We start from the raw sequence: 18,799 nt of genomic DNA on the forward strand, positions 1-18,799 counted from the left end.
TTGTGTGCATACACACACACACACACACTCGCATGCGTGTACGTAATGGCACAGCGTAACACACTGACACAATGTACACAGTCACACATACAAAGTCTGGGTGGAGGACCAGATTTTGAGGCTTCCTCAGAATGGAAACGTTGTATTTTCTGTGTTAAGGGAGAAGACTGCTCTCTTTCTCTCCTCTCCGCTTCACTTTCTCTCCAAACATCACGCTCTGTGCTGTTCGTCCTCTCTGCAAAGATCATCTTCCGAATGTCCTCTGTTTCTAAAAATATATCTATATATTTTTTTCGTTTCCTACTGTAATAATTTGAAACTAAATGGCTTCTCAGTTTGTCTTTGCTTGATGGAATGTTGTAAAAGTGCCTTTGCCTGCTGTGGTTCAAGATAAATGTCTTGTTTTCTAGTCTGACGTGAATGTGTCTCCTGTTCTCTTGCGTTCTATGATGACTTCAGCATGTGGCCTAATATCCTGTCTCTCTGTCTCTCGCTCTCTCGCTCTCCCCAGAGCAGTTTTTGTCACAGCCTGTCAGGTACACTCATCTCTTTGGATTTCACTGTCTCTAACTTTCTCGCCACCTTTCTACCTCACCTCCACCAGCTAATATAACACATCATGCTTTTCCCTCCGCCCGGCATGCATTAGACCTCCACAGATCATGTGTTTTCCTCTAGATAAGGTCGTTTCATGTGGTTGAATGTACAATATTTCTAGGAGGATTTAGGCCTCTTCTAGGTCATCCAATGTATGATGTGTCACGAATCCTACTTCTAGTCGAGTTCAACAAAACTCACCGGAACGTTTTGGTTGCCATGTTTGCGAGACTCAATTTAGGAGCATGTTTCAAAATGCCTGTCAAGTAGTCTAATTTCTACACCTAAGAAGCAGAAATCATATGGGCCATCATTATTGAGGAGCTCTACAGTCTATGAGATAATTGCTCTCTCTGGTGCTTTTAATGAAAAAGGCTTCAGGGGCATGCTAATCAAACTGACACAAGACATGTCTATAAAACTTAACAGGTAAAGTTGTCTATGTTCCTTTGATACATGTTCCTTTGCATTAGCAGACATGCAGATTAGTGTGCTACAGCAAGTCTTGACTGCTATAGCCACACACACACACACACACACACACACACACACACACACACACACACACACACACACACACACGCACACAATATTAGTGCAGAGTGCAGCTGATACAGCAGTACGCTACACTCCTTCAGCACTGTCTGTGTACAGTAGCTAACCTCCCTAACTGACCTTCACCCTCTGCCTCCTTTCACAGAGAGACCCCCCCGTTCTGCTCGGCACTGTTAAGACGTCTACAGCTTATTTTCTCTAACAAGCACTCGCAGCGAGAGAGCAAGCACAGACGTCTTCTAAGCCTCGCCGCCTTCTCGCCCATGTCGACAAAGCTGTTGTTTTGTTGTAGCTCAGTCTGAAACCATGTCCTAGTGGTATTAATAGAGAGAAAGAGAGAGCGGGGGGAGGGAGGAGGGTGGTTGTTGTGTTTTGTTTCACTGCTAGTGGGTGGCATGTCAGGCTAGCTGGGAGTCTCTGGTTCGAGATCATTAGGGGGGCGAGGATATTGGCTACTCTTCTAGCTTATATGAGGGGGAGACGTGCACACACACACGGCTCATGTGTGTACATTGAATACTGCACTACCATCTACAGTGTTCAGATTAACATAAAGACCCCCAACAGAGCCCATATTGCACATCTGGTGCCACTTTAGTTACAATGCTCTTCTATTGTTACCTCACAGGTGCTTGCACTAACAAAGATAATTGCATTTTGGTGTTGCTTGCTCTTTTGTCTTTGTGCCATGCTGTGAAAAAGGGACTAGTGTTCCTGGCTGCAGTGAATAAGATACTCCAGTGTTAACCTTCGTCCATATTAACCTAGCTGTGGTGGTTGTAACGCTACGCTGTGGTGGTTGTAACGCTACGCTGCGCTGTGAAGCATTGCTCTAACCGTATGAGTCGTTGCAGTGGTTGTAAATTATCCATGCTACACTACTTAGTCAAATGGTGATTCTGACTGTCTCTGTCTGTCTCCCTGTGTGTGTGTGTGGACAGGGTTCTGGCTCCGGGGTACCAGGCGCCCCTGTGGTACTCCTCAGCTCTCTGAACACGGACGTGGTGTGTGAACGCGTCATACACATCGACGGCATGGACCCTAGCATGCTGGCCCAGTACACCGCCACCATCAAGAAGGTGAGGCCTGCTATACACACACAGATACACACACACACAACCCTCATATACACACACTCGGCCTCCTACGTTTGCTTATACAACACTTCTGTCAATAAAGTTGATTCAAAAGATTCAATATCAGTCATGTCAGTATGTCCATTTCACACAAGGTGCGTATCTCATAATGCAATTTGCGTCAGAACGGAAGAGTTGGAGCATGAGTCCAAATCAAAGTATGCAGAACAGAGGCCAATTCTCAGATGCGTACTTTTCAAAGCATGCTCCGATTCAACTGAAATATGAACGTAATATGACGCAACCACATAAAATACATCTCAACATTTCTTGAATGCCATCGGGTTTTGAGCTGAGGTGAGAGAAAATCATCAAGGCTAAAACCGGCACTTTTACTGAAACGTTGATTAATGTGCACTGTCCCTGTAAAAATAAAACTCCGACTTTGGAATGAAATGTTGCCCACTCGCATCGCATATGTTACCTGAATACAATATTTTATGTTGATACGTTAATAAATACATACTGTGTTAATTTTGGCATGTTTAACTGCCTAGAATATCCACTGTAGTGTGCATAGACCAGAGGCTGGCTAACAAAGAATTAGCTGCTCGCTAGCTACCCATGAAGAATTTGTAGCTAACGTTAGCCAGCTACTGACCTAACAACATTCGTTTTAGGTCACTTTTACATGTAAAACTAGCTGGCTGGCTAGATTAATAGGATTCACATATAGCTAGCTGATAATTATGAAGTTACAAGCTCACGTTTGCTTTATGTAGTTATCTTGTTTAGTTTGTATTGTTCAAAGTTAATGCAGTAGCATGGGAGTGCGTATTGCTTTTCAAATGTAAATTTATATGTACTCAAGGCCTCAGAGAACAAACTTGCAGCATGAGAGTGTGGAGCATGGTAGTATGCATATTGATCAACACCCAAGGGTTTAATTTCTGTCTGTATTAAAGTTAATATGCAGCTGTTTTTATCTCAATATTAAATCATTTCTGGTTAACAATTCCATACTGTACTGTGATTGTTTTCAATTAAAATGGTCAAAAAGAAACAACAATCGCTTCTTAGCAAAGAGCAATTTCTCAAGCAAGATTTTTTGCTAGGACTGTCTGGGAATGGTTGGAGTGGGGAGGGGAAAACTGAAAGCTAGCTGTTATTGGTAGAGAGGTTTGGAACTTATTCTTATTTACCGTCGGATGATGTCACTAGGCAGGCCAAAGCTCCATCACACCTGTCCGCAATGGATGTGGCTGAAATAGCCGTATCGACAAAATTGAAGGGGTATCCACATACTTTAAAACACATTTTTTTTACTGCACTGGGCCTTTTAATAATGATCTGAGTAGGCTTTATATGGCCTGGTCTGCATTGAGCTTCCAGTCCATTTAGACAGGATGTCATTAATGTCTAGGCAATATATCAATTCCTCTAGACCAGGTCTTCCCAAACTGTGTGACGCGTAACAATGCCGACGGGGTACGCCAAATAAAAATGTGATTCACATTTTTTACTTCACATTTTCAAACAGTACATTTTCCAATGGGGCTACACATTTGGGTGAGGTTTTTTTCTCGCCTGAGTAGCCTCCGTTTCACTGCCACAAATTAAATTATACCATCTGGTATTTAGCGAAATAACACAATGTCAAATGTTTCATTGCTAAATTGTAATTATTTTACCACGAATGGCCTATTTATTGCCTTACCTCGCTTATCTTACCTCATTTGCACAAACTGTTTAAATACTTTTTTTATTGTGTTGTTGAATGTATGTTTGTTTATTCCATGTGTAACCCTGTGTTGTTGTTTGATTTGCACTGCTTGGCCAGGTCGCAGTTGTAAATTTAAAAAATAAGCCATGGGAGTTTTTGGAGCGAGAATAAAGATGACTTTCGAGTAGTAATACATGTATAAAAGCAACATATACCATTAATAAGAAGGAGCTAGAAGTATCTTATATGGTGAGCTACTGAGTGGCTAGGACAGGCAAGCCCCATACTATTGTGGAGGACTTAATTCCTCCTGCTGCCGTGGATATGGCTGGGACAATGCTGGGGGAAAAGGCCCAAAAAACTATACCGACAATGCCTTCATCAAACAACACTGTTTTACGACGCATCAGTGACATGGCAGGAGATGTTTTTAAACAATTACTTCTTCGCATACAAGCCAGTGAATTATATGCGTTACAGCTGGATGAGTCAACAGACATGGCGGGCATGGCACAGCTCCTGGTATATGTCCATTACGTTTATGGGGGTGGGTCAATTAAGGAAGACATCTTCTTCTGCAAACCACTAGAAACCAGGACAACATGAGAGGATATTTTTTACGTACTGGACAGCTTTGTGACATCAAATGGACTTTGGTGGTCAAGATGTGTTGGTATCTGTACTAATGGCGCAAAGCCATGACAGGGAGACGTAGTGGAGTGGTAACGCAAGTGTAAGCAGTTGCTCCCAACGCCACTTGGGTACATTGCAGCATCCACCGAGAGGCTCTTGCTGCCAAGGGAATTTGGACACTACAGTGAAAATGGTTAACTTTGTTAAAGCAAGGCCCCTGAACTCTCATGTATTTTCTGAATTATGCAATGATATGGGCAGCAACCGACCATGTAACACTTTTACAACATAGTGCTCTGGTTATCAAGGGGCAATTATTTTTTTTAAATTGAGAAACAAGCTTAAAATTTTCATTACTGACCATAATTTTCACTTGTCTGACCGCTTTCATGATGATGGGTTTCTCACACGCTTGCCTATCTGGATGATGTTTTTTCTCGCCTGAATGATCTGAATCACAGGGATTCTCCGAAACTATATTCAATGTTCAGGACAAAATTGAGGCTATGATTAAGAAGTTGGAGCTCTTTTCTGTCTGTATTAACAAGGACAACACGCAGGTCTTTCCATCATTGTATTATTTGTTTTGTGTGCAAATGAACTCAAGCTTACAGACAATGTCAAATGTGATATAGCGATGCATCTGAGGGAGCTGGGTGAGCAATTATGCAGGTACTTTCCCGAAACGGACGACACAAACAACTGGATTCATTATTCCTTTCGTGCCCTGCCCCAGTCCACATATTGATATCTGAACAAGAGAGCCTCATCGAAATTGCAACAAGCGGTTCTGTGACAATTGAATTTAATCAGAAGCCACTGCCAGATTTCTGGATAGGGCTGCGCTCAGAGTATCCTGCCTTGGCAAATCGCTGTTAAGACATTGATGCCCTTTTCAACCACGTACCTATGTGAAAGTAGATTGTGTAGAAAATTATTTAAGACTGAGACTCTCTCCAATACAACCCAACATTGCAGATTTATGTACATCCTTTCAAGCACACCCTTCTCATTAACCTGTGGTGAGTTATTCACAATTTTTGAGGAACAAATAAATGTTTTTCTGTAAGATGGCTAAATAAAGAGCAAAATTATTGATTATTATTAGTTGTGCCCTGGTCCTATAAGAACTCTTTGTCACTTCCCGCGAGCTATGTTGTGACAAAAACTCACACTTATTCTTATGGGACAGTTGAGCTAACATAGGCTAATGCGAATAGCATGACGTTGTAAGTAACAAGAATATTTCTCAGGACATAGACATATCTGACATTGGCAGAAAGCTTAAATTCTTGTTAATCTAACTGCACAGTCCAATTTACAGTAGCTATTACAGTGAAAGAATACCATGCTATTGTTTGAGGAGAGTGCACAGATTTGAACATGAAAGTTATTACTACACAAATTAGGCGGACTTTGGGCAGTCTTGATACAATATTTTGAACAGAAATGTAATGGTTCATTGGACTAAAACTTTGCGTGCACAGTTTACTTTGCGTGCACAGCTGCCATCTAGTGGCCAATATCTAAATTGCACCTGGGCTGGAATAATACATTATGGCCTTTCACTTGCATTTCAAAGATGATGGTACAAACAAAATACAAAAGAACTGTTGTTATTTTTCTTTGTATTATCTTTTACCAGATATATTGTGTTATATTCTCCTACATTCCTTTCACATTTCAATAAACTTCAAAGTGTTTCCTTTCAAATGGTACAAAGAATATGCATATCCTTGCTTCAGAGCCTGAGCTACAGGCAGTTAGATTTGGGTACGTCATTTTAGGCGAAAATTGAAAAAGAGGTAGGGGGTGTGTGTGCAGGCTTACAATGATGGTTAAAAACAACATTTGAGAGTGTGCTGACCCTGGTGCAAGAGGGGGTATGCAGCTGGAGGTTGAATGTTTGAAGAACCACTGCTCTAGACCCCAGTCGGCCCACCTAACAACACTTTAAGTGAGACATTTGTAAAATGATTTATTGTTTTGTGAGGTGCAGAACCGGGGACACATTTGTTTCCTGAGGAAAGTATAGCAATGTAGAGTTCATACAAGCTCATGTTTGGAAATGTGGCCCAGGACTACTATATACCATTGGAAGGTAGTAGCCACCCTTTGCATGGATGATAGCTTTGCACACTCTTGGCATTCTCTCAACCAGCTTCATGAGGTAGTCACTTGGAATGTATTTCAATTAACAGGTGTGCATTGGTAAGTTCATTTGTGGAATTTCTTTCCTTCTTAATGCGTTTGAGCCAATCAGTTGTGTTGTGACAGGTTAGGGTTGGTATACAGAAGATAGCCCTTTTTGGTAAAAGACCAAGTCCATATTATGGTAAGAAAAGCTCAGATAAGCAAAGAGATTAAGACATGAAGGTCAGTCAATGCGGAAAATCTCAAGAACTTTGAACGTTTCTTCAAGTGCAGTCGCAAAAACCATCAAGCACTATGATGAAACTGGCTCTCATGAGGACCGCCACAGGAAAGGAAGACCCAAAGTTACCTCTGCTGCAGAGGATAAGTTCATTAGCGTTACCAGCCCAAATAAATGCTTCACAGAGTTCAAGTAACAGACACATCTCAGCATCAACTGTTCACAGGAGACTGCATGAATCAGGCCTTCGTGGTTGAATTGCTGCAAAGAAACCACTACTAAAGGACAGCAATAAGAAGAAGGGACTTGCTTGGGCAAAGAAACATGCTCAATGGATGCTAGACCGGTGGAAATCTGTCCTTTGGTGTAATGAGTCCACATTTTTGGTTTTTGGTTCCAACCGCTGTGTCTTTGTGAGACGCAGAATAGGTGAACGGATGATCTCCGTATGTGTGGTTCCAACCGTGAAGCATGGAGGAGGTGGCGTGATGGTGTGGGGGTGCTTTGCTGGTGATATCTTTAGAATTCAAGGCACACTTAACCAGCATGGTCACAGCATTCTGCAGCAATACGCCATCCCATCTGGTTTGCGTTTAGTGGGACTATCATTTTTTTTTCAATAGGACAATAACCCATAGCACACCTCCAGGTTGTGTAAGGGCTATTTGACCAAGAAGGAGAGTGATGGAGTGCTGCATCAGATGACCTGGCCTCCACAATGACCTAACCTCAAACCAATTGAGATTGTTTGGACTGTAGAGCAAAGGAAAAGCAGCCAACAAGCAGCCTCTGCCTCTCTCAGCATATGTGTGAACTCATTCAAGACTGTAGGAAAAGCATTCCAGATGAAGCTGGTTGAGAGAATGTCAAGAGTGTGCAAAGCTGTCATGAAGACAAAGGGTGGCAACTTTTAAGAATCTCAAATATAAAATCTATTTAGATTTGTTTAACACTGTTTTGGTTACTTCATGATTCCATATGTGTTATTATATGTTTGATGTCTCCACTATTATTCTACAATGTGAAAAAATAGTCAAAATAAAGAAAAACCCTTAAATGATTGGGTGTGTCCAAACTTTTGACTGGAACTGTACATATGGGCCTACTTTACTCAATTCACGCACACTTACGCCCTAATTTATACAGTACGGGGCAGATTCCCGGACACAGATTAAGCCTAATCCTTGAATAAAAATCAAGCTTGATGGAGAATCTCCATTGATAGTGCTTTTTAGTCCAGGATTAGGTTTTATCTGTGGCCGAACTGGCCCAATGTGCATGTATTTGATCAGTCGTGATCATGTCTCTCCCTCTCTCCGTGTTAGGCCAATGTGAATGGCCGGGTGCTGTCTCAATGCAACCTGGAAGAGCTGAAGAAAGAGATGAACATGAACTTTGGGGACTGGCAACTCTTCAGAGGCATGGTAAGACAAGGCCTCCATCTCTGCTTTTAAATACTCGATATCCTCCTTCTATTTATTTGATGTGTACATTAATATCGATTTCCTGATTTATTATTGTTTCTTTTTTTTATTCACCGAATTTGTGTTTTGTGTGTTGTTTTATTGTCTTCTAAAAAAAAATTTAAAAAATCAGGGCATCTTGTAATACATCTTGAGCCTTCTCTGGAGACATCCGAGGGTTTTATAATCCGTATTACGAGAACGTCTGCAGTCTGCTCCGCTCGCTCGGGGGGCTGGAATCAGGAACACATGTAGCTTGCGTTGATCAGATGTCCGTTTGTGCCTCCTTCCACAAACGAATGTTGTGTTGCCAGAACGTGGCCAGCCAGCGAGCCATCTGGTCCAAGATGGCTGAGATTTAGATGAAGGAAGGTTATTGTCAGTGGGAGCTGCAGTCAGCCAGTCTCCATGCAGTCGAGGAGTCTGACTCTGAATAGCTGCAAGGTTTTACAATAAATTGCATTTTTCCCTCTGAGCACTTCCCAAGCCATCTGATGTGGAGACCGGACCACTACTGTATGCATATAGGCCCTATAGAGTTGACATCAGATATACTCACCATCTATTGAACTAAAATACTATTACTGACTTTGTGTTAAAAGTCTACAGTATTAAGATGATGGTGATGTATTGTGTGCTGAATCTATTCCCATTGGTTGTGTGTTGTTCTATAGAGTTTGTAGTTGTATGTTGGTTTCATGGCTAGTGTTTATACTGTATATTGGCTCTGCAGGTGTAGATATTTCCTATGTTGAGTCTATGTATACCTTGTGGTGACATGTTTGCTCTGCACATGGCTGGCTGTATGCTTCTCTCTCTAACAGTCCCCTCTCCCAGGTGATGGAGCAGCGTCACGGAGAGAGCCAGGCCCTGCAGGATGAGTCTCATGCGGCCAGCGAGCAGGGCAGCAGCGTAGTCAACGTGGAGACGGCCAGGCACCAGGGAGCTCCCCACGAGGTGGGCAGCTACAGCTTCAACCTCAGCTTCGAGGAGCTGAGTAACGCAGGCCTGGGTCTGGAGGAGCCCCCGAGACCCACTCAGCACTGGCCCGTGGTGAGTTGAATAAACACACACCCACTTGTATACACATCTGCACGTACACTCGTACACACAGACACTCATTGAGAAATACGGTACACTCACGTACACACACACACTGCAACACACGTTCATATGCACCTGCAGTACATACACAGACTCAGGTCCTGTCTTCTACTCATGAGAACAGATAAACACATTCACATACCCACAAAAATACACAAACATACAAAGCCATCCAAATACCCTTAAAGCAGACATGTAAGCAGTCAAATATGCAAGCACAGTTGCTAGTGAAAGTCTAAACACCCCCTGCAGTCTTTTTTATTTTACCGTCTTGAAATTATTATTATTATTTTTTAAACGATACAATTATTATTATTTATTTTTTTACTACAGATCTGCACAACCTACTCCACATTTTCAAAGTTAAAGTAAAATTATAGAAAATGTTTAAAATAAAAAATGTCACCAACCACCTCAATTCGGTCTTGTGTAACAAAATTTGAAATTGTGTTTTTTTGTTGTTGCATGAGATAAAAGTAGAGACTCAGAGCTTCAAATGGTACATCATACACGGCAGTTGAGGAGCAATGGGAAAGTAGTTCTGCTTTGAACGTTGATAAATTTGCAACCCCACTTTTGAGAAAATGTTTTAGTACACGTACTGGAGAGCTCGTCTTTGTCTACACCCATTCAGCATTGTTCACACCCTCTTAAGCCTTAGCCCCACCCACCTCTTTAAACAGAGTGAGTAGTGTAGTAAACAACCAAAGATTTCAAGACCAAAAGCGGTGGAAGTAGTAACCTACATTAAGGAAATACTACAAGTAAAAATACAGTTTCAAAATACAGTCCTCGGCCTATATCCTAATCTGACTTTGAAAGTGTCCGTCATCTAATAATTTTATAATTATTAGATGACGCTTACCCAGATACTTTGATGGGTCATGTGAAAGAAATGCTATACCCCCCCCCCCCTCATGTACACATGTTCATGAAATGTAATAGATGGCCGTAATCACCCACAGACACACCTGGCTTACTTGATGGGTAAATTGAACAATTATCTTGCGAAGTGGAGTCTTTTGTTAGACATATAGTTAGCTAGCTAAACAATGAACCATAATTCCAACCAATAGCCACAGTACTGGTGTATGAATCTGCAGGTAGATAAAGCTAACCAACTCGGTTCAATGTTAGCTAGCGAACATAACTTATACTGAAAATGACTTTCTGATCAAATTTGAAACGTACGATATCTGAAAATGCAGCTAGACTCTTAACCGTATACATGGATTAACGCTTCACGACAGTGTGTCTTTATCCATTTGACTTGTAGCTAGCTACAGCTTGTTTGACCCATTTTTGTCAAGTCACTCCAGTTCACACTGACCTTGTGCAGGAAAGTAGTCCATCACGACTTTTTTTGCAGTGATCTTTGTTGATATGGCCTGCTGAATTCTGAGGAGCAATGTTGTTGAGAGCAGTATAAACACGTTTGCAGATATCCATGGCTAACGTTATACTGTATATCCATTGTTTTTGTCAAAATTGCTCAATATCAGTAACTTTTAATGGGAACCATTTGATGTCGAGCAATATTCAAACCTTTTCTCTGATTTTCAAGCAAATTTAAGTCAGGACTAAGACTCTACCACTTAGGAACACTCAACACGTCTTGGAAAGCCATTCTGGTGTGTCCTTGTTGGGTATTTGTGTAAATAAATCTCTATCCGACGCTTAGGTTTTAGAAGACTATGGCAGGTTTTCCTGTAACTTTTTACCTGGTCTTTGCTGATTTTCATATTTCTTTTGATCCTGACATACTCACCAGTCCCTGCCGGTGACAAGCATACCCATAACATAATGCTGCCACCACAATACAGAGGGTTTCACTATGTGTTGGATTGGATTTGACCCCAACCTATAGTTTTTAATTTAGGCCCAAAACGTAATATATTTGCTGTGTTGTCTTGCAGTATTACTTAACGGCATTGTTGCAAACTGAATGGAGGATTTGAAGTAGATTCTTATAATACAGCTTTCCTTCTTTTTACTTTGTCAAACAGGCCGGCAATGTGGAGTGAATGTAATCTTGTTGATCCATTTTGTATTTTCAAGTATTGTGGTAGCAGCATCATGTTATGTGTATGCTTGTCACTTTTAGGGATTGGGGAGTTTGTCAGGATCAAAATAAATATTTAATAACAAATGTGCTTTAATAACAAACGTGTATGCCAACTGCAAAGGTAAAAAGCTGGGATAGTGTGTTTTTTATTTTTCAGAGATTGCACACATTTGAATGCCTTAGACACACCAGAATGACTTCAAGAGGTATTTTGTGTTCCTGAATGGGCCACTCTCAGTCCTGGATTTAATCTGCTTGAAAATCAGAGACAAGGTTTGAATATTGCTGTCCATCAATGATTCCCAACCAATTGTACGGTGTTGAGCAATTTTGACAAAAACAATGGATTATGTTGCAATAAGAGTTGTAAGGTTGGTAGAATCTTATTCAAAAAGTATTTACAGTTGTAATGACTACCAAAGGTGCTTCCAAGTATTGATTTGAGGTGTGACGATATATACAATCAATAAATCTTTATTTGTGACTCGTTTCAAGTAGCTAGGCGTATGTCACTACTTCACAGGAGAGGCATTTCAATGTTTACATTTTTTATCAACATGCGTTTCTTTGGTAGAAATGCCTTCTGGAACATGTGAACTTTCATGTGCTTTAATAACAAATGTGTATGCCAACTGTAAATACGAATACAATTGTTAAATTATGAGCCTAGTTGGTTTAGACAGGAACCTTCCCACTAGCCATGATTGACTGAGATAATGGGTGTGCTGGACATGCCGTGAGATGAGTTCGGATTGGTCTGCCATGTAGCATGCTTCTGTCTATAACATGAGCTGCTCAGTATGTGTGGATAATCCTTGCTACCGCAGCTTTTTTGAAAGATTACACTGTATGACCAAAATGCTTTATTTTCAGCACTCGGTGGTCATGTCCTGTGAGCTTGTGTGGCCTACCACTTCAAGGCTGAGCCATTGTTGCTTCTGGACATTTCCACTTCAAAATAATAGCACTTACAGTTGAACGGGGCAGCTCTAGCTGGGCGGAAATTTGACAGACTGACTTGTTGGAAAGGTGGCATCCTATGATGATGCCACGTTGAAAGTCAGTTTATTTTGAAAATGTGGAGCAGGTTGTGTCGATCTGTAGGGAAAATATCCAGTTTCATCCCATTTTACATAAACATTTAAGGCAGCAAAAATGTGAACTGTGCAATGGGTGTGTAGACTTTCACTAGGCACTGTATACACTTACACAATCAGTCATTGAACTCATCAGAGCTAAAATAGCATGTGGATTTGGGTGAGATCACGGCAGTTTTGACCTCCCCTGGTTGAGGAAGTTGATGTGGCGGATCACAAACACACATGCAGACTCACACCACCAAAAGGCAAGGCAAGGTGTTAGAAAAGCTGTTATTTTTGCCCTCTCTGTTCAACCGCCAACATGCAAACATATACGCAAACATAAACTTCTTCTCTAGTATGGCTGTCAGTTTTCTCCTGTCATTATTAGTTCATTGATGGCTTGCAGTGCTGTTTGCTTGTAAATTCAAACCGCACCACCATGACCACAAACCCCATGAGATTGTGCTATTTTACCCAAACCAATAACGTGCATGGTGCATCCCGTTCCCCCCTCAACCATAACAAAAACCTTTATACCGCATGTTCCCCTCTTCTCCCCACCCCTCCCCCAGGCGGCCACCCACCGCACCCCCAGCATGTCTAGCCTCAACTCCCAGGAGTCGTCCAACGATATCTGCAAGCTGACGGACAAGCAGCAGGCAGAGTACCGTGACGCCTACCGTGAGTACATCACCCAGATGACCCAGCTGGACGTGGCCGGAAGCGGGGGAGAGAAGCCCGTCCAGCCCCACCCGGGCCAGTTCCTCCAGAGCCGAGAAGCCCGAGACCCAGAGGAAAAGGCCAAAGACGGGGCCGAGCAGGAGGGACGTAAGCCCTCTTTCTCCACCAAGCGAGGGGCTAAAGCTACGGATGCGGTCGATACAGATGCCCCCCTGGACCCCATCAGCGAAGAGGACGAGAAGATGTATTCCAGCTCCTCCAGAGCAGGGGGCTCCAAGGTGAAGGGAGCAGGGCCTCGATACCACAAAGTCCCCAGTGACGAGGAGTCAGGGCGGGAGGAGTCAGACAACACCCCTCTGCTCCAGGAAGAAGGGAAGGAGGGGGGCGCCCAAGCGACATCCGACATTGTCCAGGACAAGAAGGACTCGTCTGACTCTGGGCTGAGGTCTGGTGAGAGCTCCTCGGACCACTCCCTAGAGGAAGCTGAAGAGGTTAATAAAGCAGACCTGATAGAGCTGGAGCTAGAAGGTCTGGTAAAGAAGAGGGGCCTGCTGTCCAGCAGTCTGAGTGGACTTGAGGATTCCACCATCGCCCGCATGTCCATCTGCTCCGAGGCCCCGTCCGAGGGCAGCCTAATGGCCTCCAGCCCCGACGAAACCTGGTTCCCCGCCAGCTTGTCCATGAGCAACCTCAACCACGCCTCCAGCACCACCACACTCAACAACAACAGCAACAATGCTGCCACCACCAACACCAGCCAAGACAAAGAGAGCTCCACCCCAGGGTCCAGTACTACCTCAACCACGGGGCCCGTCCACAACCAGAACCTGCGTGGGATCATCCTTAAGAGGGCCCTGAGCACCGGGGGGGCCCTCGAGGGACGCACAGGGGCCCCTGATGCCATTATTCTGGAGGATGAGAGGGAGAGTGTCCTGTGAGTGTCCAGGCATTTGAGATCCCGTAGACGTTGCTTGATGTGCTTCTGAAAAATAAAGGTCCTTACAAATCTGTTACATTGATTTAGATGCCAATAAAAACAGGCCTATTAATCTGCAAATAAATGTTTTAAATACTGAAGGTTGTTAGACAATTTGAGAGAAAATGTTACAGCATTCAACCAAAATAAGCATGGGTTAAAACGAAGGAGATCACCTTGTTTGCCAACCATAAAAATATTAAATAATGTGGGTTGATAAATGAATGTCCTGGCTTGTAGACAAAGCAAAAGTACATCAAGAACTCAGGATACATTTTGTGAAATAATTTGAAAGTTAATAATGACGTCAGACTAATATGGAATAAGTCCAATTTAAATGCCCCTGTAATTCAGTTAGGTGTTGTGCTGTCATGTTCGTTTTTGCTGTTGGAAAAGGCTAGTGAATTGTGGAGTGATGTGATTGTGGATCCGTATGAATGTTGTGTTTTGGTGTGGTGTTGTATACTGTACTTCATTATAGGTTACTGAAAAATCAGAATTGGCTTTGTGCTTAAACTACATTTTCCTCAATTGTAGTTATCAAGTAGGCTACCAATGAAAATGTGCCATGTTCAAACATGAGTTAATTGGTGTAGTATTGCTGTGAATTCATATGTGACTGAAAGGTATTTTTTTCCAAACAATCTGCTGTTTTGTGCTGTAATTATAGATTTAAAATCTATGAACAGTGTGGTAAACTACTGTTTCTGTGGTATGAAAAAGTGTGTTCCATGCACTACTGATATGTCTCAGGGTCTGAGCCTTTTTCAGAGTGCAATGTGAAACCATGTTTTTTGTGAAAAAAATAAACATCTTGGCTGTCAGATGCATTTTCTTTTTTGAACTTCCTGCATAAAGTATAACAGTTCATAACATGCTTCCCATCCCTTGAACTCTACTTTTCCTATGAGCTCAAAATAGACTTGTTTGTTGTTCAAAAATCTCATTAATTTCCCAAAGTCGGGTCCTGGGGCCTCCCCTGGGTTCACGCTGTGGTTTTTGCCCTAGCAATACACATTTTGAATCAACTGTAGTGCTAGGGAAAGAAACTAAACTTGCACCCAGGGGAGGCCCCAGGACTGACTTAGGAAAACCCTGCCATATAGAAAGGGTTAAAACATAATTGCATCAGCTGGTGTCAGCTAGACTTTATTTTCACCAGTAGGTGGCAGATTCTCCATACAAACCCACATTAGGCCAAAGACGACATCCCAGCATCACTGATCAGTGGGCATGAACTTTCACTTGTGGGGAAAAGGTAAGGAGGCCAAATTGGTTATGACATAATATACATGATACCGTGGCCAATCAATTTCAGACGATTCTAAGCACTTCCCTTCGTATGTTGGGCACAGTTGAGTATACTCCTGTGTAAAGGAACTTAAGCTTTCCAATTTGTGGGGAAATGGTGAGCCTGTGCTTTGTCATTCTACCTGTAAATGTGGAATAATGTGCTGCTGTAGTTTAGGCTTGCGCCTCAAGCAGTATCCAGGTAGTTCACCTTACTGTTGTCATTGCACGGTCAGCCAAAACGAACACATGCGTTTTATAATTATTTTCATATTGATTGTCATGACACAGACATCCTGAAATGTAGCACTATGGGTCGGGGTTTCTTTTCTACAAAATAGTATGTCGATCTGCACTGGCAGGCCATTTAAAAATGACAATTGGTTTTGAAGTGTTTCTTTTCAGAAGTTAACAGCTTTGTGAGTCGCAGATTAATGCAGAATCTTATTGTCAATAAGAGAGGTTCTGTGATTGCGCACAGGTGAGACAATCACATTTATTCCCAGTCTCCTATATGCCTACACCCTGGGAGTTTACCCAATCAGTGCCTGTTGAGGTAGAATTAGGTCTCAATTCCTGAACACTCAAGATGTTCAGGAATTGAAGAGGCAAACTAGAGAGCGTTGTGTGAATTTGAGCAATGTCACTGTAAATTATGAACTTAAGTCAATGAGAATGGTATAGCTTGTATAGCCCCTAAGAAATGACACAACAATTTCTCACCATTCTTTACATTTAATCATTCAGTTGACACAACTGTCATGAAAGATTGACATTCCCACTGCAATGACTTCATTACCACCGCATGGGCTGGGATTTGAAACTCATTTTGGGATTGTAGATAATCATGACAACCTAGCAGTGCAGAACCATTTTCAGCCAAAACATTGTGTCACGTTACCTTTTGTAATTCCAATCTCAATAACGTCTGTCTATAGGCTACAAGTTGCCATACAGCTGGGAGACATGCTCAAATAATGCATTTGATTTGTTTATTTTTTTGTATAAAAACGTTACAATTTACATTATTACTTTTATAAAAAGTTTCAGCATAATTAAGTACAGCATTACACTTTTGCAGAAATGTGCAATTCCTGCAACTATACAAGATAAAACTCAAGAGTGCACAAGGTTTCTCGCGTTCGTTTTTTTTTGTGTGATTTTTTTTTTTACAACGTCCAGTCCATGTGCGAAGAAGAGTAACAATTCTGACAAGACAGACTAAACTATATACAGTAACTAACCAAGTTGCCTTCTATTCACTCTCCAATTCCGGAGAAAAAGCGAAGACTTCATGGGCGATAAGAGGAAATCCTTGTGACACTCTTATTTGTTTTTCTCCCCGTGTAGGGAGTATAGCCCGCCTTCCATTTCAAGAAAGGACCAAAACAAGTCTTAAGATAAATAATATGAGTGTCCGAACTGAAAACACATCACATAGATTGTCCTTTATAAGCAAAGTCTCTTGATTCAATTGAAGAAAATCCAGAACCCGAGGACAAAAATGTAGGGGGGAAAAGTCCGGTTCCCAGGTCCTGTGTGTTTTGTGTCTTAACCAAACACCTGCAAAAGATTGAGAAAGAGGCGTGTTTAGAAACTGCAAACAGGGCAGAGATCCGGACAGACTGGCGCCAGGGAGGAAGCCGCAGTTTTAACATTTAACCAAACACTCAAATACTGAGCAAACCCTGGGCTCCAGATGTACACACACACACACACACACAAGCGCAGCATAGGGCACTTTCTCATTCAACTTCAGCCTACTATCTGGGAGAGAATCCACCGAAATTGCAGTTCAGATGGGCTTAGCCTCTTCTTGCACCAATTATGTGTAGATATCTAGTAATAATCCAGACACCCATTTATGTTATATTACAGACGAGCGTTGCTGCGTTATAACACAATTACAAAGAATTTGCCTATACTGTATAGCAAAAATGTTTGCAATGCATTCCGTTCAAATAGTGAACAAATTAACAATGAGATAATGATTAGCCTAATGTCAGAAATATGCACCGACTTTTCAATTTCGTTGAATTCTGCCACAACAGGCTGTGGGCAAATAGACAAACAAACCCCGGACATTATAGCAGACAGGGTAGAGAACAAAACGTACCTACCCGCGTTAACGATGAAGATTCCTGCTGTCATCTGTTATCAGCTCTGATGGGAACTCCGGAGACTGAAAAACAAAACATATATTCATTAGCACCGCCGCAGTCAAATACATGGCATTATTGAGATCGCACTCAAAAATGCCTACCCTCGCAATGTTGATCATGGATAACATGCCTTTTGTAAACCAAATGGTGTAATTTCACAATAGACCACAATTGCGCATAGTAAACGCACTCAAAATGCGCAGGCCAATAGGTAAAATAGACCCAAGCAAATGTAGCATCTTTGTTTATATTCTTCTGATATTTCAGACAATATCCTTACCTGTAATGACAAGATGCTGATATCTGTATTGAGAGTTGTCAGGGGAGTCCTGGATGTCGCTTGCCCCGGTCGCGGGTGATGGAGGCTCGTTATTGCGACATTGGAATCAAGTGCGATCTGCAGGTCCAGAATATAGTCGATGACATGCTGCAGGATTTCCATCTTGCTCACGTTTTTGTTTTGAGGGATGCTGGGCACCAGCTCCTTCAGCTTGGAGTAGCAGTCGTTCATGTTGTAAAGCAGGCTTAATGGATCATCCACCGGAGTCTTGCTCCGAGAGATTCCCAGACTATGTTCAGACAGATTCGCGCTGTTTTTCCGGAAAGATCTTACTGGGCTTATTGCTTTCATGTTGAGACTTGGTGCGAGACGTTCAGTGCTTTCGTTGAGAGGTTGGTTTTAGTATTCTTTCTGTTCCTTCGCAGACGGGTCGGTGAGCGAACGGACTGGATTTCCAAGCTGTCATTGTCGCTTATATAGCCAGCAGGCTGGGTTTGCAACGCAGGGGTTTTGTTTGTGCTGATTGGATGAATAGGTTACGTCAATCCCCCCTCCTCGTGTCCTACCATTGGTTAAGACTGCCTCACAGTCTGGTTCCTCCTTTTTCTTCCGTGTTCTCAGCCAGTGAAAACGCATGTTGAAGGTGGCACCGTGAGAGCTCTTCAGCTCCGGTGGGCAATTTGGAAAATTGAGCCCTTACCTGTTTCTGATGATTCGTAATTTGGCATCACGAGCTTG

General features: G+C 42.3%; 2 protein-coding genes across 15 annotated transcripts in view; one reads left to right on the forward strand and one right to left on the reverse strand.

The window, feature by feature from the left end:
- The window catches only part of kidins220a (kinase D-interacting substrate 220a), a 133,225-nt gene extending 118,072 nt beyond the window's left edge, over positions 1-15,153 (forward strand). For 7 of the 13 annotated variants that reach the window (XM_064954105.1, XM_064954108.1, XM_064954106.1 and 4 more), the window contains 4 exons: positions 2,094-2,231; positions 8,284-8,382; positions 9,259-9,474; positions 13,245-15,153. In XM_064954105.1, coding sequence (XP_064810177.1) covers positions 2,094-2,231; positions 8,284-8,382; positions 9,259-9,474; positions 13,245-14,291 — 1,500 coding nt within the window. In that variant the 3' untranslated portion in view covers positions 14,292-15,153. Of the gene's footprint in view, positions 1-511; positions 546-1,297; positions 1,470-2,089; positions 2,232-8,283; positions 8,383-9,258; positions 9,475-13,244 lie in introns of those variants that run through there. The other 6 variants (XM_064954114.1, XR_010453236.1, XR_010453237.1 and 3 more) reach the window with 6 other exon arrangements.
- Positions 15,154-16,597: 1,444 nt separating this feature from the next.
- On the reverse strand, positions 16,598-18,530 carry id2a (inhibitor of DNA binding 2a). 2 transcript variants are annotated; one of them, XM_064954119.1, is made up of 3 exons: positions 18,062-18,530; positions 17,736-17,801; positions 16,598-17,182 (listed from the first exon to the last, which is right to left on the reverse strand). In XM_064954119.1, the coding sequence occupies exons 1-2, from the start codon at positions 18,410-18,412 to the stop codon at positions 17,745-17,747; spliced, it is 408 nt and encodes a 135-aa protein (XP_064810191.1). In that variant the 5' UTR covers positions 18,413-18,530; the 3' UTR covers positions 16,598-17,182; positions 17,736-17,744. The 2 variants fall into 2 exon arrangements, with proteins under 2 accessions (XP_064810191.1, XP_064810190.1); XM_064954118.1 differs by having other exon boundaries at positions 17,740-17,801; positions 18,062-18,529.
- Positions 18,531-18,799: the final 269 nt, after the last annotated feature.

The sequence above is a fragment of the Oncorhynchus masou genome, chromosome 32, assembly GCF_036934945.1.
Source record: "Oncorhynchus masou masou isolate Uvic2021 chromosome 32, UVic_Omas_1.1, whole genome shotgun sequence".
Taxonomy (NCBI): Eukaryota; Metazoa; Chordata; class Actinopteri; order Salmoniformes; family Salmonidae; genus Oncorhynchus; species Oncorhynchus masou.

Coding starts and splice junctions, on each gene's coding strand:
- id2a (XM_064954119.1), bottom strand. CDS start 18,412: ATGAAAGCAATAAGCCCAGTAAGATCTTTCCGGAAAAACAGCGCGAAT. Junction 17,802..18,061: donor TCAGCATCTTGTCATTACAG/GTAAGGATATTG, acceptor TTTGTTTTTCAG/TCTCCGGAGTTCCCATCAGA.